The 20,953-nt window shown below is 43.1% G+C and overlaps 1 protein-coding gene across 2 annotated transcripts in view; it reads left to right on the top strand.

Moving 5' to 3' along the window:
* gramd4a (GRAM domain containing 4a) overlaps positions 1-20,642 on the top strand; it is a gene marked incomplete at both ends in the record, with an annotated part of 38,038 nt that extends 17,396 nt beyond the window's left edge. The window contains 16 exons of one of the 2 annotated variants that reach the window (XM_079236449.1): positions 10,135-10,255; positions 11,724-11,785; positions 12,941-13,079; positions 13,620-13,645; positions 13,904-13,995; positions 14,534-14,625; positions 15,246-15,294; positions 15,409-15,480; positions 15,569-15,612; positions 15,706-15,815; positions 16,774-16,928; positions 18,493-18,637; positions 18,962-19,055; positions 19,622-19,712; positions 19,827-19,895; positions 20,532-20,642. In XM_079236449.1, coding sequence (XP_079092575.1) covers positions 10,135-10,255; positions 11,724-11,785; positions 12,941-13,079; positions 13,620-13,645; positions 13,904-13,995; positions 14,534-14,625; positions 15,246-15,294; positions 15,409-15,480; positions 15,569-15,612; positions 15,706-15,815; positions 16,774-16,928; positions 18,493-18,637; positions 18,962-19,055; positions 19,622-19,712; positions 19,827-19,895; positions 20,532-20,642 — 1,472 coding nt within the window. The remainder of the gene's footprint in view (positions 1-10,134; positions 10,256-11,723; positions 11,786-12,940; positions 13,080-13,619; positions 13,646-13,903; positions 13,996-14,533; positions 14,626-15,245; positions 15,295-15,408; positions 15,481-15,568; positions 15,613-15,705; positions 15,816-16,773; positions 16,929-18,492; positions 18,638-18,961; positions 19,056-19,621; positions 19,713-19,826; positions 19,896-20,531) is intronic. The other variant, XM_079236450.1, reaches the window with a different exon arrangement.
* Positions 20,643-20,953: the final 311 nt, after the last annotated feature.

Consider the following 20,953-nt stretch of genomic DNA (forward strand, 5'->3'; position numbering starts at 1 on the left):
GATGTGAGTGAATAAGTGACCTTTTTCCCCTCACGCCATGACCATGTACGATTGGATTTTAATGCTTTACACGCTACAAGTATTTTTTCCACACAACATCACAGTAAAATCGGTTTCCTTGCTAAGGAGTTAGTTGTAGGTGTGCGGTCTGTCGCCTGCAACTCTTTTATCTGACAGCTAAACTGGGGCTGCCTGCCGTTGTTGCATTAAAGTGCTCAGTTGTCAAAACTGGCCACTTTGTCTTCAAATCTTGTTTTGTAGTCGTTTAAAAGGGTCACTACCCCTAACCTCTGCGTCAAAAGCATTGTGTTTCCTGTGTCTGCGTCACAGTAAAAGCCACCTGGCTTATGTGAAGCAGCAGCAGCAGTATTGTATAGCGTGCATGCATCATTTCCTGTAAATCCCTAGTGTGTAGGTAGGCAAGTTAAACTACAGCATGAGACTATTTCATAATTGAATGTCACTGTCAACAGCCAGCACATCTTGCTTGTTAATTTAAAGTTGCTCTGGATGAGACCATTAGCTCAACGCCCCATAATATGAATTGTTTCCACAAATGTTCTAGTCTCCCCAGGGCTAATTTTGTCTTTCAGTTTAAAGTTGATGGTATTTTGCTGTGTTTTTTTGTTTTTTTTCACTGAGAAGATAAGAACATTTCCCAAAGGAAAAAAGCACTATAATGGCATGATAGGAAACCGTAACAAAAGGTACTCCAACTCATTCAAAAACCTTGAAGTTTTTGTCGGTTTGTGCTTTTTCCCCTCTAATGCTGCATCAGCATTTAACCCAAGAAATAATTTGGGCTTCTTGGATCTCTTTCACAGTCGAAGTGAACTGAGTATAGGCGTATTCCCCCCCTCGCTCTCTCATTCTCTTTCTCTCTCATGCTGACGTGTTTCCCTCCTTGCTGCTTAAAATAAAGCCGGGGCCCACGCTGTATGCTAAAACAAACACCCTGCTTAAGTATATTGTCTCCTTTCCTACACAGGAGGCATGAGTTTCCATTCTGTGTGTGTGTGTGTGTGTGTGTGTGTGTGTGTGTGTGTGTGTGTGTGTGTGTGTGTGTGTGTGTGTGTGTGTGTGTGTGTGTGTGTGTGTGTGTGTGTGTGTGTGTGTGTGTGTGTGTGTGTGTGTGTGTGTGTGTGTGTGGATACAATGACCCATGCCGTTTCCCCTTGCCATTTATTGTGATTCACCAGTGCTATTCTTAGGGCACTTAATTGGTTAATTTGTAACAATGTTTCCGAACGCGAGCACACACAGACACACACAGGAGGTCAAGATGGCCTTCCGTTGTATCACGCTTGTGTTTCCTTCAGGTTTCCTCCTCCTTTCTCTCTCCTCTCCAGGTGTAATTCCTTCCTCATCTGTTCTCCTCTTTCCTTTCCCTCCTCTCCATATGTATGTCATTCTACATTGACCTAGTGAAGTGTTGCAGGGGTCTCTTAAGTCTGTCTGTGTGGGTAAGCTTCAACAATTAAAGTAATAGAGGTAACACATACCACTATTGATAACTAGCTATGAGGATAGTTTTTGTTTATATGCCCAGGTTGTGAGATCCGGTAAGCCAGTGCATTTAAACTGCAGTGGGCCCCCGGGGGCCACGGCGATAACGTCATACTTTCCTCAAACTTGTGGCCATTATTTGTTCATTCATACTTTGCTTCTTGTCTAATGTGAAATGATGAGAGGATTTTCCTTTTTTAAATCTCAATTAGCAAAAATCATTCTGGGTTAATGCATATCCTGATAATAATAATAATAATAAAATAGACAAAAAAGCATGAAAACACTGTTTTGGATATCCATTACCATGGCAACAGTCAAAGCAAGGAAGCATTAGGGTCAGCCTTACAATTAATGTATTTTTTTTTGTTGCAGTGCATAGAATTTGAAAAATACATTTGTATAAGCATACCGGTGCGCTGCAGAGACGTTGTGGTGGTTACATGTGCAGCATAATCCACAAGCCTAGAAAGGACTGCAGCGCCTGATAAACTGTCGACAGTGAGGTCTGCGGATTATCCTCACGCAGAATTATTCGGTGCTGGCTGCTTTTAACCGTGTCGCTATCACAGGCACTATAGGTGTGCATCATCGTCGCTTTGAATCACGTCCTTATTTTGCAAGCACTTTTTTTATTGATTTGTCTAAAAGAACAAGGCTTATACTGACCGGCTCAAATTCCAATCTTGACGTTCTCAGTAATCAGATAATTAGTTGGTCAACCATTCCTTCATTATCCTCAAACCAGCAGCTTGATCTGCTATTCTGCACAGCACTGAATATTGAAGATTTATAACCGCAACAAACACAATGGGGATATAAATTATGCAAACGTTTCATCATAAAACTGCGCTGTGTGTATTTCTTTGTTTCCAATACTTCCAATAAGCAATCTGAGCACACAGTTGCTTTGAATGACAACCTTGTGATAGTTCTATGATTATTATAGTAATAGATGTGAAAACAGAGGCATACATCAACTAGAATATGTCCCGTGGGTGACTGAGCTGAGCTGAGCCGACCCTCCCACTGGTGATAAAATGGCAGAGGCTAGTGCCGGTGGAAATCAACTTGTATAATTATATAGACGGGCCTAATGTGCTGAGCCTTTATTGCTTCCTTTCTCCGTCTCTGCTTGGTTCTCTCTTGCTTTTATTCTTTTCCCCTTTCACTCCAACCTCCAAATGTCACAGTCTTTCTTTGCCCTATTGTCCTCTTGGTGCTTTTCTCTCCCGTCTACTTTTATTTTAAATCCATGGCTTGTTGATACCTCAAACTTTTTACATAAAAAAAAAAAAAGCTTGAGATTGCAAAAGCCCTGCTTTTGTTTGTGGTCTCACATTGCACTGTATAATATGCAGGTCCTGCTGTCATTGGGTGTATTGGTTTTACTGCGATTCATTCCATAACATTTGAGAGAACTAGGTGTGCGTGTGTGCGTGTGTGCGTGTGTGTGTGTGTGTGTGTGTTTGTGTGTGCACGCTGGTAGGAGAGGCTATCCTGTTTGAGGTTGTGTATTGAAGGTCACTGCGGGGGAACGGGCCAGGCTTTGAGCACTACAGTGACTCGCTGATCAATACAATGTCCTAGCTGCTGCCCTACTTCACTGGGCAGAGAGGCACCACATAAAGGCGACACAGACGTGCACAATGCAGCAGCAGCACGGCGATGATGAATTGCAATAAGCCTGTAATGCTTTGCGTTCTTCACGATGCCATCTGCTGCTCACAGGTATTGGGAAACCCAATCGGAATAACGAGGACGTCCCAGCTGCGTACATCAAACAGACGCGTCTTATCCCCCACTGACGGCTCTTAAAAAAATAATGGATACTAAAAATCCAGAGATATAGTGTCTGTTTTTAATTCCCACAGTCCACCCACACGTGTTTTCGCTCATGTCTCACTCCTCCTAGAGTACAGACTGTAATCGCCATCATTGTTATTAGTTCATTTAGAAATGTCTCATCATTTTCTTCATAGTTAATGTCACAGTTTGTCTTGTCATAGCAGGAAAAGCACAGGTGTTCCTTATAATGCTAACGATGGCTCAGATCTCTTCAGCTGTCAACTGCCAGAAAGCCACGACAGCGAGGAAAAGTGGTTCGGAAAACACTTTATTTGGCAGCGGCCCTGAAACCACTTAATGGAATTCAGCCATTATTAATTGTATAATTCCCACCTGTGCTAAGAGCAATTAGTCGGACTAACTGAAAACACCTGTGTGCAGGGCCTTTTAGCTACTGGAATAACTGCGTTGCTAAAAAGCAAGCGCTCCCTGTTCTAGTCGTTCCTCTCGACATGTCATGGTGAAGTAACTGTAGCTTTAAATGTGAGCTTGACGGTTCATTGTTGACTGCAGAACCACTAGTTTAACAAACAAACATGCACAAAAAATCCCCTCAAAAACAAGTTTTTAAATTTACAGTAAATATGACACCGAATGTTATACGGGTACTATGGCAACGAAGTCAGCGTTGTGTGTCTTTTGGGGTCAAGAAATTGATATTGCTTTGTGCAATGTGTGTTTTATTAAATTGTAGAAGCGACCGTTGAAACCAGATTCTGATGCATACTTAACTAAATTATTTCTGCTGTCATGCTGAATTGTAGCAGCCCTGGAAATATATTTATATAATGCAATTTTGTCTGCAGTTTTTTTATTTTTTATTATTCAATTGTCTGCAATAAGACGTGCTAATAGATGTTCCTTTTGAGTCCTTTTGTAAAACACGTCCAGATGATAGTGCTGTATAGAAACAAGCACACTTGTTGAAAGCTTAAGATATTCATTTAGAAGTATAATACCTCAGACATGGATTCCAGTAATTGATGGGCATATTTTGTGCCTTTTTAGTATCTGATGAGGTGATATACGACAGAAAAATGGAAGTAATTGAAAAGTCTTGGTTTTATATTCTTGGAGATAATTATGCAAGTGATTGAGTTTTTCCACGGTCCTCATTACTAATTACATGTACACACTGATGATTCATTCTCTCTCTAAGACAGCTGCGGGACATGCTGCAGGGTAATGAATAACTCTTGCTCAGTGCCTGCTAAGGAGGGAGTCTTTTCTGTCATAGGTGAGCTCTGTACAACAGGAAATTAAGCCTTTTGAGGCAGAACGGGCCTTGACAGCTCCGAAGCAGAAGCTTCTGTAATTGAGATGTTTTGAGTTGGCGAAGTAAAATGTCACGTTAGATGGACCTGTAATTCATGCAGCCTCGGTGTCTACACACTGCCGGTACAGATTTTATTTTCAATTCCTTTCACTGTAGTCTGTGTCCCAGTTGATACATTTTAATTTCGTCGTACCCTCATGAGTTTAGACGTGTGTGTGTGTGTGTGTGTGTGTGTACAACAGGTGGGCATGTGTGTAAAGAGAGCGCTCAGTTTTTTGAGCTTAATGACTTGACGCAATCTATAACGGCGAATGTAATATCGTCTAGCAAATTGCAGTGTCGTTCTGTGGATAGGCCATTTGTTTTCTAGCCGTTTCCCCATCAGGACTTGACTCCCAGAGCTTCGAGGCGCCTGCAATCTCAACCAGATATCTATGATGTAACAAATTCTATTATCGCATTACCGTTCTCCAAACAAGCACGTGCTCTCCTCCCTGCTGACACAACATTGGATTACAGAACATTGTTTATCTAGATTATTTATGTATTAAAATATGAGCGTGCACACACACACATGCACAAACACAGACTGCAGGCAAACTACACGCTACACTTTTCACGCAAGACCGTACTTTTCATGATTTATGAATATCCATGCCTGGTATTTGCTAACTTGACAATATAATTCACTTGAACAACTCTGAAAGAACATGATGTCTCACTGAAAATGATATTGTCTTCTGTGTTCTACAGAGAGAATAGCGGTAAATCATGTATCAATATTACCAATTACATGTTGGCCAAACTCTCCACTTGCCAGGCCCGAATTTTCCACTTGGTGTCTTGAATATTGTGTTAACATCTGCCGATTGGCTGGAGGCTCCGAAGCTCAACCTGTCCAATCCAATCAACCAGTGTTGTGTCTCTACACTGTAGAGAATGGGAACAATGAGAGGCCGACGCGAAGCAGCTGATTCTGTCTCTCTCTCTTTCACTGAACCCCCCCACCCTCCGTGCCCCCACCTTCCTTTTAATGAAAGGAGCCATTGTCTCTGGCCTGGATTGAACGACTCACACAGTACTTTTCCTTTGAGGTCTTGAAAACTTTTGCCTGCTTGGATGTAAAGCGATTGTAAACGCTCCACTTGCGTATTTACAGTACTCATGCACACACACACGTAACACTTTCAGACAAAAATGAACACGCACGGACTAAATCGCAACAAACACGTGACACACGGCTACACGCATGTACACAACCACTCAAATCAAACGGTGCGGACACTTGAACATGCGTGATGTGTGTGTGTCTGACAGCTCCAGTGGGTTCAGAATTCTCAGATTCCAGGCCCTCTCAGTCTGCTGGCCACCCTGCAAAGCCCCACCTCTCTCTACCTCAGCTCCCCGCTTCTCTTTTTACCGGTTGCCTAACGCACTCAGACCAACACAGATCGCTGAATATCACTCTCAGAACAGTCTCTTACGTTGCTGGTGACCGGTTTCACCGAGGAACGTGTCCTTGACCTCTTCTTTGGAAGTAAACATGGAGCATGTGCCCGAGTGCTCGGGTTTGGTGGGTTTTAAAGAGGTTTGAGGTCATTAGGTGCCAAGAGTGTGAAACGAGCTGGACCCCAGACCAGGAGAACCTGTAGCCATGGCTGGATTTCAAGAAACGGCCAGAGCGGCTACACTGCCGTCCCGTTCCTGCTCTAGCGTCCCAGGGACGGGACGCCTGCAGAGACGGATGGCGTTGTGCAAGATGGAGGACTTCTCCGTTGACAGCTTTGAGCTTCTTTACAGTGGAGCCGTCGATAAGATCAAAAGCCACAAAAGTAACCTCAACCTCAGTAAGTTTGCCGGCTTCAAAATCTGGAATTTCATCTATACTGTACTACAAACTTGAATAAGATGCTCAAACCTCTGTACATTAGCCAGCCTTGTTTGGCAACCACACTGCAGAGTATACAGAGGTGCTACGGTAGACTTCTGTTTTTCAATTGGTCATCTCAAGGAGCTGTACAAAATCAGATATTTGACGGCTTTGGGTTTATTGAAATATAAGTCAACGTAATCTTCTGTCGGCTCATAAACAATATGGAGGAAGTCTCTCATATGACACTCGGCCGTGTTGGTTGCTGTTTGCTCGTTGCACCTCAGTCACACCAAGGCTCCACCACATTTCCCCAACTTTTTTTTAATTTAGCTTTCGGTTCCAGTAACAAAGATAATGGCAGAATATAATCAATCTGTCTTCAATTTTTCACAAGATTTCTTACTAAAACCATCCACCTAGATAGTCGAGCACAGACCGTTCTGTCTCGATTTATTAAAACGAACTTGGTATCTAAAAACTCTAATATTTTGTCTTGTATACACCTCGACAATCTTCATCTTCTGACTTTTTTTTTTTTTTTTTTTTTTTTTTTTGCTGCATTCCAATCTTTATTATCAGATAATGTGTAACTCGTATCACTTTTTTTTTTTTTTTTGTGTGTGTGTCATTTTCTTCTCCGATATTACAGTTTCATGGAAAACCTGCATAGGAGAGAAAGGTCAGCCATATTAAAAGTGTCGTCTCCTGGCATGACATTTAGCTATTCCTGTGCCTGTTACTGATAAATGCCCTAGTTACTAGCCTTCATAATGGCTAAAGAGACCATGTGACATGGTAACCCAAGATGAAGATTTATATATAGATATTGGAAATCCAATTTTAGAAGCGGAGCGGCCATGTTGACAGTATTATTAATATGCTATCTGATGGAGAGGGCCTCGGTGGAACAGGAAAACGATTGTACTCTATCTGTCTGTGTCTGACACGCAAAGCATATTGTGTCATGCGGTGACACCCATCTCGACACCGCAGTGTGGACTCTCGGAACGAGGCGCCTGTGTCTCTGATGTTCGGAAGGAATTGGTCAGTCTGGAAGGAAGGAAACTGTGGAGCGGAAAAGGGAGGATGAAGGAGCTGTAGAGATGTGTAAACATAGAAGTAATTGCACTAGGTGAAGGAAAGGAATGACATACTGTATGGGAGCAGGACATTGGGGGAAAGGAAGGTAGGGAGTGACTGGTGAGGGTGAAAGGTGAACAGGATTAGGGTCTTTATGGTATGGACAACTGCAAATGAGGGATAGTTGCGTTTGAGTATAGTTCATCTACCATTGAAACCACATCTGCGCTGAAATTACATTATGCTGTGTATTGTTTACTCACAGCATTGTTCTTAAATTTCAGTAATATTTCAAATGAATGAGCGTGATTAATCTTTGGAACTGCCGCGTGTGTGTCTGTCAACCAAAGACTGAAGTAATTGAATCAATATTTGTATATTAACAGTGGACTGATGATCTGCAATGTGAAAGGGGTCACTTGTAATGACGACCTCATCGGGAATCATCCCTCGACTCTGCAGTTGGCTTCCACCTCACGAGAGTTATCGCGCCGTCTTTTAAGATTATTGTTTTGTTTTTTTCACAACTTTACTGTTTTGGTTCAGCCACTTTCTTCCGCCTTGTTCCCATCTGCCGAGGCAGCTGTTTTCTGCTGTGATGGACACAATCTGCCCAGCACCAAATGAAAGTTAGCAGCCAGCTGTTGACTATAGTGGAGCGTTTAGCTGCTGAAGAGGCCGATATTTCCCTCAGGAGTTGGTGCAGACCAAAACACAGTGAATATCAGAAATGCAGAGAGATGTGTGTTGCTGTATGTGCCGGATGTATAAACAGCCAATTGTTTGTAAACGTGTTAGACATGTTATCACCTTTTTATAAAGTATATATGGTAATGTTTACAGCTTATTGTGCTGCCAATGTGGCCGTACATTTGTCAAAGTATGTCTGATTATATTACTGACCACTATGTTCTTGTCATTTTTGCCACAATACTTTGCGTTGGCGTTCAGTGCAGAATAAACCACTGATCTAATTCTGCCTACACTACCCAGGGTCCATTGCTGCTGCATTCGTCATTTGTCTAAGAGGTTTACAGTGGAGAACCTGGCACGGGGCAACATAGCCAGTGTTAAGCTGCTTAACAACCTTTGGCCGGCCTCTTGCTTACTCTTACTCAACCGCTCTCTTGTGTCTTGTTTACACACACACACACACACACACACACACACACACACACACACACACACACACACACACACACACACACACACACACTGTACCATAAACACATTCCTATGCTAGCAGATGGGGGGGGACAGGCAAACTGAGCTGGCGTAGGGTGCAAATCCAGTGCATGTTTTCTTAGTAAGAGCACACCGTGTTGTTGCCGATGCTTTAGCTGCAGGAGGTGCTGGCAATAAATGTTTTATTAGCCTTAACGGAAAGAGATAAAGGATGAGTGAGTTATGAGATTACACTGTCTGTGTGATGAAATGATCTCAGGAGGAATAAGGGATGGAGACACACATTTTCCTTTTACAGGGGGTGCATAACCCCTTTCCTCACTGTCAGGATGGTCCCTTCGAAGAATGAGGGTACTGCTGGTTTCGGTAATGCTGCTTGTGTTTAGGTATTGATTTAAGCCTTCTGCAGCACCGCTTGTACTTCCTTCATCAATACTATATGGTGTTGTCACGTGCGAAACCTCCCATAAATCCTCAGTGTGATGGTGTTTCCAATAGACTCTTTTCACGGCAGACGAATGCAGCAAAAGCACAGTTGTAAATAATAACGTAAATGATGGCTCCATTCAGGTGAGCCAGTTCTAGGACTCTGGCCGTGTGCATGCTCACTCCCAAGCACGGTTATTATTTACACCTGTGCTTTTACTGCCCTGACGAGTCAAAATATATGCTGTGAAAAACGGGTCTGTTTAAAGTGGTACCACAGCAGAGTGATCACAAAGTTCTGTTTGTCAGGAAAGAGGTCTGTGTTTTCCTGTGTTTGGATGTCATTGTGTGTGTTTTGACAAAGATTTAGTCAGTGCTTTTGTGTTGCTTCTCATTCTTTGGGTACATAAATGTATAAATATTTTAATTCATTTGTACCTCTGCATGTGCACACACTTTTTAATTTTTGTATTGCTTCATCTCCTCCAATATTCATGTGTCCCTTTAGTCGGGGACAATAGTCTGAGAGGAAACACAGCTGATGTTGCACCCCGGGCATAGAAAGTCCTGATACCTGAAACCACTTAATGCGAGGAGCTGATAGACAAGGAGGAAGAGTGGGGTGGAGGTGAAGGAGATGATGGAGTGGAGGCATATATTAAATCTCTCCAGTTATAGGACTTCAAATTTGATCACGCAAACAACATTATAATGATTCAACAATTATATTGTTTTGTACATTAGATTATCTGTGTGTAGTGCATCTGAGATGCTGCATGACATGTCCCACATAACGTTTGAATTATTACCCACTTTCATACTCATGAAGATGCCTTTTGTATTGACCTTGAATATGCGTGTGGGGCTCTTCGGGTCGAGCTGTTTACATATGAAGAAAGTGTGATACTGATCTCCAGTGTTTTTGTGCTGTGTTTTCCAGAGGAGGAGCTGAGGAAGCTGCGGGAAGAGACCAATGTGGACTCTCTGCGGCAGGAGCTGGACAGGGAGCGAAGCAAGAGGATAGACCTGGAGCAGAAGATGAACGAGGTGCTCAAGACCAGGTGAGACAAAAGGACAGCGAGCAGAGTCGAGCGCATGTCGTGGCCGCCAGGAGATGAGCACGGGAGGGGAAGTGGTAATGCGGGAACGGCAGGAAACGATGACGCTGCACTTAGTCACATTTCAGCTCAGCAGAGTTTATTACAGGTCAAGTTGTATGCCGTGTGCGTGCGTACCAGTCCCAGGGTGTTGATTATAAATAGAGGCCTCAGCAGCTTGGTAGGTGGGGAATTCCATAAGCAGTTAAGGGTAGGGGGTGTTTAGTGTTTAGAGGGAGATGGTAAGAGGAAGAAAAGGAAAAAAACAGAAGCGAGTCATGCGCCTCTCTGTCGCCAAGTGCTCACTGTGACACAGTAGCCCTGCTGGTGTCAGGGAAAGCCTGCGCCTCTTGGCACCGAGCGAGCCACCCTTAAACTCTGGGTGTGTGTGTGTATGGCTCTTGAGTGTGTGATCAGATGATGCTTCAGTGCCTGCCAATGGGAAATTCCACTGGTGCTCTCTCTCTCTCTTAAGTGATTATCAGCACAGAAAGAGGTAAACTAATGCACCATAACCTGGGAGTTTTCTCCAGTTAAAATGAAAACACTCTGATGTACAATATTTGCTGTTCTCTAGTGATTTGGTTAGGGAAAATCAAACTGCCCCAGCCTGGAAATTGATTGGTTTTAGTGGAGGCAGTGTGGGACTGAAGAGGGCAACAGCATGTAACGAGTGGAAATTCGTTCTGATATCAGGCAAGCAAGTTTACTGGTCATGTGAAATATGCGTCTACAGACGACGAGCATCATTCAATATACTTTATATGAAAATGTTATTTCATTCTTACCAGGAAATTATTAGGAAATGAGTAAACTCTCTAATAAGAAACATTACCAAATTATTTCTCGAAGTCCCAACTGCTAGGGACATAGGATTGCTTTGTTTTTTAATCAACACAGTATTTTTAGTTTTTTAATCAACACAACATTTCAAGCAAGCATTCATTGTCCATTAGCATGACATATGAATATTAATCTGTTAAAGATGAATGGACAACGAGCTTGCCAAAGCCAATAGCCTCTTGGAATGTTGTTCCATCTTTTGATTGATTTTTAATTTTCTGCCTTTACGGCTATTTATTATTGGCAGTACAACTGATCATTCACAATCTTTTTTATTTTGCTTCATGCGTAAACTTCAGATAAAATAGCAGAGTAAAAGTAATGCGTGTTCGGAGTCAAGTGTATGATTTCCTAGTCACCGGTACTTCACCAGTGATTGTGCCGGTGAGATTCTTGCCTTATTTAATGCAGATTGCGCTTGAAATTGTTTCTCCTCATGCAATCTCTCCCATATATGTCGCTCTAACTCCTCCAACAGAAGAGTTATTCAATGCAACAACTTGCCACGTGTTAAAACATGACTGCAGTGGGACTGCAGTCATGACAATAGAGAAGCGAGACTAACACTTGACAAATCTTTCTCCCCCAGACTGGAGGACTCTCCACCACAGCCTCCCCGGAAACAGCAGTCTCCCTCAAACAATGGGACAGGTAAGCCTCTGGAGGGAGCGAGAGTGAGAGGGAGAGAGAGAGAGAGGGAGAGGGAGGCAGGATGGAGGATGGGGTGAGTGGAGTCCAGGAAACGAGTTGGGAAGGAAGATGTTGACGTCTTCCAAGCGCGTAGGAGTAAATCAGGAGGCCGGTTTGTGCGCCTGCGCACAGGGGAGGCGGGGGGGAGTCGGATGTGAGCGGTGCAGCGCTCTCGGAAGTGCTCACGGGTTATTGTCGGACGTGTGTGGTGTCTGCTCAGCAACAGAAATGCACACTTAATTGGCGCTTCCCGGTGTGTGCAGTTGGTCGTATCAAGAGCAACAACAAAATGCATTAATAGAAAACAATTCCACTAAAGTTTATTAATGTTATTACTACAGATCGGCAATGTCCGCGCCATGAGGATGTTCGCGGTGTGTGTTTTTAAAGTGCGTCAGCGAGGGAAGAGGGGAGCTCATTAATGCAGAAGCAGTCAGATGGTGTTTCTGAAATGTGTGTCTGCGCGTGTGTTTTGTCTAACAGCCGTGACGATAACATTCGTAGTTTGAGTTCCAACGACCCAGTGAAGGAGGGAAAAGAGACGGAGTGGCTAATTTTGGAAAGTGGGTTACGATTGTAGATCACTTCATCTAGGGCAGACAGGCCTGTGCTCTAACTGGTGTCGGAGTGTGTGTGTAAGTGTCGGTGTGTTTTCAGGATGGATTAATAGTGTGTGTGCGTGTGTGTGGATAAAAGGACAGAGCGAGAGTGAGTATAATCTGTTAGGTAAGAAGAGAGGATGAACAGAGTAATTTGTGCTGATGGGACTGTGGTAACTGTGTAAACTACACACTAAAATGGCTTTTAAAATGGCACAGAAATAGTTTACGATAAATCTGTAGCAGCAAAAAACAGGAGAGCTTTCACTTTTCCATAATGACTATCTTTTTCAAACAGTGTGTATTTATTCTCTCGGTGGCAAAGCTTCACATTCACACGGTCACTCAGTCACCTACGAGAGCTGCTCATCACAGCCACAGTCAATTAGTGCACACTTATCAGTCACACCAGAGCCGTTAAGTGGAAGGGAATCCAGAAATGTGTGTCCTTTTGATGCAACGGCACAAGCTGTAGGAAATTGCGACAATTCTGTGAATTTACCAAAACCTGATCCAGCAGATAAGCAGCAGAAGGAGGTCTGGAGCTCGCGCCTTCAGAAGTGGCTGCACGAACGCTTCGGGGTTTACATCGAAGACTTCCGCTTCCAGCCAGAGGAAAGCACCGTGGAGGCCGAGGAACCGCTAAGTGCTAAAAGGTGGGTGAGATCTGCTTTGGGATAGAACATGACGCGTCTGTCCTCGGGTATCGATTCAAAGAGATGTTCGTCAGACAGCTGGGGAGTGCTGAAGGTGTGCAGCCAAAGTAGTTATCTTATATTGTGTCGCATTAATCAGGATTTTATATTGCTTTATTTTTATTTATTTCTTTTGGGCCTTGAATGTGCACTTTAGATAATAATGTATTTATGGTGTATGCACCTTTTTGATAGCAATGCATTGCAGCTGACTCACTGCTTGAATTGTTCACTTGCAAGTGTGTTGGTTGCTAGATGAGATGTTTTCAAATCAGGCTTTGGAGGACGTTGGAAGCACTTTTCAAATTAATTTTCCTCCCTCTTTCTCTCCTGCTATAGAAAGGCATGTGAGTCATGCCAGGCCGATGAAGGCCAAAGTGTTCTCTGTGTGTGTGTCCTCTACCACATAAAGCAGCTTCTTTTTTTTTCTTTTTCTTGCTGTGCGTATGTGTTTAGAGCATCTGCGTGTTCTGACCTCCAGTGTTTGTGTTTTCCTCCCAGGTTAACAGAAAATATGAGGCGACTCAGTAAGTACTCAAAACACACAAACGAATGCAAACATTTGAAAGAAGAGCAGTAAGAATACTGACTGAATAAATAGACTTTTGTCACACAAGCTCAATAAACTGTCTTTTGTACATTATGTTCCATTACACACTTTTAATGTAATGTGAACTTTGAGCACCTATTGCTGTTTTTAAAGTCAGAAATGTCCCTCATCTAGGAAATAAAATGTCTCTCTGTGCACACTGAATACATCTCTCTACTTTTATTTATTTTTTCAGAGCGAGGAGCCAGACCTGTCACCAACTTCTTAAGGAACCTCTCCGCCTTATCTAATTGGCACTCCGTCTACACCTCAGCTATTGCCTTCATTGTGAGTGTGCACCTTTCTTATTCACACATTACTCTGTGTTGTTGACTTTTGTACTGTGTTGAGCAAGTTCTAGGCTTTAACAGACAAAATAAAGTGAGATCTATAAATTGACTGATGAACCATTTGGTTGTACATGACAGTAAAATGAAATGAGTGGTTAAGTAATTGCTGCTCCTCAGTGATGGATTACAGCGGTTCTGCCAAGGACTGCAGAGGTCTAATCGGATCGCCATTAATTTCCACAGTCTGTGATTATGGCAAATAATTTTAAACCCGAAGATCGTGGCCATCCATGCAGGGCCATCTTGATATCTAGATGATCCCGCTCTAGTGTTGACGGGTGGCTTTAATAGCGTCTTCCTCCAGTATTATACCACCCAAAATTAAATGCTTCAAGTCAGTGTCTTAAATAATCTTTAAAGGGAATCTTCATGTTCATCTTGTCATCAATTTGTGTTTTTCTTGTGCATAAAGCCACTCAGAGGTCATGTGAGCCTTAGTAATTGTTGGTGGTCATATTCTGACCTTTCCTCTGCAGATCTACATGAATGCTGCTTGGCATGGCTGGGCCATTCCCATGTTACTCTTCCTGGCTATCCTGCGCTTGTCCTTAAATTACCTCATCGCCAGGTAAAAAGCATTTTCTCATTCAGATATTAGATATTAGCAGTCCGTGTTTCACTATGTGGTCACTATTACTGCTGCCCTGGCAGGTTTGAAAACGTTTTCAGCTTCGAGGAGGTTAACTGTGTGCTATGTGAAATAAAACCCTGTCAAACTCACCTACTGAGGCCACAGCTGTGCTATTGGTGAACAGATGCACACTGCTGACCCCTTGTCACCGTGTGAGCCACAAACTGCACAAATCTACTGGAGCGAACGTGTGTGGGTGATAATGGGCAGATTTTGAAAAACATGCCTGCATTTATGATGATGATTATTGTTGTTAGGAGACTAATACATCAGAGCAAACGAGGTTAAATCCTGTTTGTGCAGACAGAACAAAGTAAATTAAGTTCTGAAAACATCAACAAATTAATTTTAAGTGGGGCATTTTGATGATCACCAGGAAATGAGGGCACATTAGTAGTAATCAGATATCTGTCAGGACTTGGACTTCCAAACAGGGACACCTGGTCACCAAAAAGTGAGATGTTGGAGACACAGGCTTTACGGGTTGAATAATTTCCTCAAAACGAAACGCTTAATAAAATTTCACATTATTCACATCTTCTTCCATTATCATCCAGAGGTTGGAGGATCCAGTGGAGCATTGTGCCTGAGGTCTCTGAACCCACGGTAAGCCGACTTCTCACTTCCTGCCTAACTGCCAGTTGTGTCCGTGTCAGGAGGAAAACATATGCATCAGTGAATGTCACATGGTAAATGTTTTGTCGTCTTTGTTCTAAGCAGGAGCCTCCAAAGGAAGACTTGACTGTATCGGAGAAGTTCCAGCTTGTACTTGACGTTGCACAAAAAGCCCAGGTACAGCACGGCTCTGGTTACTTCTCAAATCGGTTGACGTAGTTGGTGAACAGTACTGGTTAATTCTGTGCTGAAACTCTCTTTACAGAATCTGTTTGGAAAAATGGCAGATGTTTTGGAGAAGATAAAGAAGTAAGTTAAACAGATGTTGTATTTTCCTAAATGCTGAGGTACTTTCAATACACTTGTATTTTATGTCTCTTCTTTCTTGCCTGTGTGTGTCAGCTTGTTCATGTGGGTGCAGCCGGAGAGCACCCGGAAACTTTACATCTGCCTGTGGATGGCTTTCATCACTTCCTGCGTCCTGCCATACAAGCTAATGGGCTTCATGATGGGTGAGAGATGCTCAGAGAAAGAGACTTCTTAATCCCGCTCACATACTGTGCATACTGCATTGGCTCTTGAAAGAATGCAAATACTTATACACAATCAATTGCTCACAAACAAATGCATTCATGCAGCGCTGGTGTAATGGTTCTGTCTCTCTGTAAGGAGCAGCTGCAGGCTATTGTCTGTCTGACAATATTATGTTACCGCTATTTCTTGTAAACAAAGTCTTTCCAAAATGCTGTAGGCTCATATATCATTAGAGGATGCTTGGAGTCAAAATAATTGTTGAAACGGTGGTTATGTTCGTTCAGCTTTTTATTCATACTATTTATCCATGGTGTAAAACAACAATGTACCGTGATTGGCTGGTAGTCGCTCACCACATTTGACAGTGAACTTTGGGTCTGTCGGTCCACTGATCTCCACATCGTCTGGATGGATTGCGATGGACATTTTTACACATTCTTGTTGCTTAGAGAGCGAATCATACAACCGTCTGGATGATGCAAATGCTCGCAAGTCGTCAACGTTGGTGTCTTTCCCATCTCCGCCATAATCCCATATGTGATGAATAAATGTCCTCATTTGGCCGATAGCGTTACCAACACATGAAGTAAATATATTGCACATTGTTACACTAGTCCCTCGTTTAATCACAGATGTGATTAGGGTCAATACTGTTTAAATGCGTTTGTTGTTAGGAAGCAGTCTGCAGGAATTTTAGTTACAAAAGCTTCAAAGGCATTGTTCAGTAACTCTGACTGTTGCTGTTTTACCCTGCTCTCCTGTGACAATATTGAATAATCCTCATTAAAAGAAAATGTAGTGAAAGAGTTTAATAATGTGAAGGATACTGAACTCTGCTCCATCAGTGGTAATGAGATAAATGACTAAAGGCTTTGAGCTGAATCTTTCTTTAAAATGTTTTATGATAACCTCTTTGTTTTCTCTTTTCCTCTGCAGGCCTGTACGCCGGCATCAAGTTCTTCATCATAGACTTCCTGTTCAAGAGCTGTCCGAAGCTGCGGGACAAGTACGACACACCCTTCATCGTGTGGAACAGCCTTCCCACAGACCCTCAGCTCAAAGAGAGGACCAACGCCACTGTGTCACGGCGGGTAAGGGGGCAGAAACGCGTACAAATCCACATCTTTGCTGTCCCCCCCTCCCTCATTGCCTCCTTTCAGAAACTAACTCTTGAATTACTCGTACAGAAACACGCACAGACCATCCAACACAGCTGGGTCTGAATCCTGTCTTAAGACAGAGCATGATCAGAATGTATCTGGTTAATGCCGTTTAACTAGACGACGAGCAGCAAGGAAGCTAATCGCAACACGTTAAAGTTGCCAAAGAATTAGTTAATTCCCAGCCGACACAACGTAGAAAATCTGGTGTTCTGCAAATAACATGTACATTCTGTAAAGTCTTCATGTTTTAAAAGCTAGTTAGAGATCGTCCTGTTGGTAATGTTGAATCTTTCATGTTGGAAACACTCCACCTACTAACGTTTCAATCTGCCCCCACCACCACTGACCCCTGTGGTGGGCAAAGAGAACCAGAGACATCAATAAAGTCTCAAAATGGCATCCCTCCTGTCAATAATCAGTTTCGACTCAGCCCCGCCTCTTTCATACGTAGGACTGAGTGTGTGTGAGCGTGTGTTGGTGCCTTCTGCTGTGGCATCAGTCACAGGTGTGCTCTGTCGTTTCTCTCTCAGCTCTCTGGCACTGAGAAGGTAGGGACTCTGGTGTGTCTCCCTTTGGTTCCTCTGCTGCACACGGGTGTGACGCAAGCGCACCTAAAAGCGTGTCTGTGTGTGTTTGTGCGTGCGTGTGTGTGTGTGTGTGTGTGTGGCCAAGATGTGTGTGTGACACACACACACACTGTGTTTGTGGATGGAATGGATCAAAAAGTCACGATAACTTATAGTTTGTCATGTCATTTTGTTTTTTTTAAATCATTATAATATATGTTTTAACATTACATTGAATTATGTCATCCATTTGCAAGTTATTAATTAACAATAAGAATAAAAAACTACATTTTTGATCCATTGACATAGATGCTCTGTTCGGAGTAGCAGTGTGTTTAGTTAAAATTCACATAGAGTAGCCCCTTGACCGCTGTAATTCATATTAGCTCAGTAAATCCCTCCCTTGCTCCACTACACATGGTGATTAACCCTGAAATGCATTGTTGTTGTTGTTGTTGTTTTTGTATAGAGGGAACTGAAGGGCTAAAAGGATCCCTCTGAACTAAACATGTACATATTTAGTCTAATTATATTTCTCTCCACAAACTATGAAATCTGTTTGGCCTTTAAACTGTTGCTATGTACGCTGAGTGAATGGTGGCCTCACTCTGCTTTGCACGACCACACCTGAGCCTGCTGCAAAGAAGTGCACATGCATAGAAGCACATAATGCAATACTGAAAGTTGAGCTGTGAGCATAGCTCTGGGAACATGTATTGTGTGGAGAGACTCTATTTAAAATATTTATCCCTGTGCTTCCTCCTTTCCCTCATCATCACTTTCACTCTTCCCCTCCTACCCGTCTCCCTCCTCTCCCCACATGCCCTTTTCGTCTCCTTCATGGCGTTTTTTTCTTCTCTTTTTTCTTTTGTTGTCCTGTCATCTTGTCTGTTTGCTGCGCCTCCTCCTCCTCCGCCTCTCTGCAGGTTCAGCCGGTGGTTTCTAGGAGCAGCCTCGCCACCATCCCTTGCGGGGTGAGCAGGGAGGAGGATACTGGGCGCTCCCACAGCACCAAGAAGGGAGCGTTTCATGAGATCTTCAACCTGCTGGAGTCAGAGCGCCCTCTGCCGGGTGAGGAGACTTACTGCAGTATTAAATAAATAAACCCATTTTATTTGGGTGTACCAAATATCCACAATTCTGCCTTTTGCACGATTCAAGCTTCATTCACAATAATTAGCAATTTACCGTTAGAAATGCTTTATCCACCTCTGTGGTTGAAAGTTTGGAGAAACCAGTTTGAGAAGGCGGAAGTAGCCGAGAATAAGCAAACATCTTTACTATTTGTTTTCTTCTAGTAGTGGTTTAAAACCAGGTTGTGCACATGTTCAGCTGTTAGCATGATGAGGGTTGCATCAGCCTTCTCACTGTTCTCTGCCCCGTGTGTGTTTCCAGTGTGTGAGAACGGCTGGAGGTGTTGCCTAATAAACAGGGACCGGAAGATGCCCACAGACTACATCAGGAACGGAGTGCTCTTCGTCACAGAGAAGTAAGCGCACACATCTCCCAGGGAATCCTATTTTATCATCCACTGTCTCACTGCAGGAGAGAGAAAGCATGTTTGTTTGTTTTCTGGCTCAAAATGAGGCGGAGATGGAAGAAAATGACAATTGTTTCATGGATAGTCAGTGGTGTGTTTAATTCTGAATAGGAAATGTTCATTTGTAATTTTAAATCTGTGTACGGAAGTAGCTTATCACATGACACATGAGGTTAAGACTGAGAGCAAGACCACTTTTGATTATTTAACTTTCTAATTTAATTTCCCTTTAGCAGTAGTTTGTGGCAGCATGTTATCAGTTATTGGTACCAAGTACCTGCGAAGGTTCGTAACTAGAAAAAGGTTGGAGCTAAAAAAACTCTCCCTCTCTGTGTCAGTCAGTCAACAGTGGATCAAGTAGGACAGCCCTTCTCCTGAGAATATCTCTGAACTTTCAACGTTTCCACCTCTTCGGTGACAGGAAGTCCATTCAGTGTGTCGTCCGTTTGGCTTGCCTGCTTGCTTTACCTCCAGACCCCTTAAAGCGGGCTGTTTTCTCTCTTCCTCCCCGTCAGTTACCTGTGCTTTGAGAGCTCCAGCTCCAGATCCAGCTCCTCCAAGAAGAATAAAGTTATCAAGCTGGTGGACATCACTGATATACAAAAGGTAAATACTGCCAAATGTGGACAGGAAAACACATGATTGTACATAATGTAGGTGTTGTATAATCATGTGCTATTAAAAATAATAATAACCCTCCTTTTTGTTTTTCCTCCATAGTACAAAGTGCTGTCAGTCCTACCAGGAAGTGGGATGGGCATCTCTATAGCAACTCCTTCCACTCAGAAGGTACAGAATGGAGGGACATCTTCTCCTATTTACATTAAGATGGTTTTGGATTTGATTAGATAAATAGAAGCACAGATTTGTTCATTATTTCCTCAACTTTAGAGTTTTAAACTGCCGTATCTGGCCAGCTGCTCCAAATAAATAGGGGGCAGCTTGTCACCTCTCCTGCTGGGTCAATACAGTCTAAATATTCAATCATCACTTATATAAGAATCTAAATCTTTGAAACAAAAATTCGAGACAGATCTTACACGTTACATTTTTTTAAGTTAATGCATTGGGTTTCTTTTAAACTGGTTAAAACAAGTTAAACCTCCATAGACTGGCTTTCTAAGTAAAATGACATGAACAGTAGATATTATATTTATGACTTGGCAATGTTGCGTATGAGCAGGCAGAAACATAAGAACACTTGAGATTTGCTTTTGAGGACCACCATAGTTATGTTTTCTCCTCTCCATGTCTGGTTGAGGGAATGTGTTCCTCTTTGTCATAATTCATTCATCGAGACGATATTATTCTTCACGGTCAAAGCCCTTTCGCCTTGTGACTCAGACTGACTCATGCTGCATGCATGACGTCATCGCAACACGTCAGCTGCAGATATTAATTACCAAGCATTTCTGCTCCCTCCAGCCACTGGTGTTTGGTGCCATGATCCACAGAGACGAGGCTTTCGAGGCCATCTTCACCCAGTACATGAAGATCATGACCACCACCAAACCACCGGCCAGCGCGGAGCTCTAGGCGGCTTGTATCCCGGCAACAGACCTCCACACCGGGGCTAAAGTCTGGGGGCCGAGAGCCTCCTGAGATTCAACTGGACTGGAAGATACTTAGAAAACCCCACCGCTCTCCTCTGCTCCGTGTGAGCCTCATCCTCCTCTTGTGACGGGCTTCAGCTTCCTCATCGGTGGTCCACCCTCGTCGGAGAGAACATCTGGGGGGGTATCGGCTACATGTAGTTGGGATTTAGTTACATCACACACTTGGGTGTTGGATAATTAACAAAATCCGCTTAAGTGTTCCCGAGGAGGAGGGAGGATCGGTGTTTATCA

The sequence above is a fragment of the Taurulus bubalis genome (genome assembly GCF_910589615.1).
Source record: "Taurulus bubalis genome assembly, chromosome: 20".
NCBI lineage: Eukaryota > Metazoa > Chordata > Actinopteri > Perciformes > Cottidae > Taurulus > Taurulus bubalis.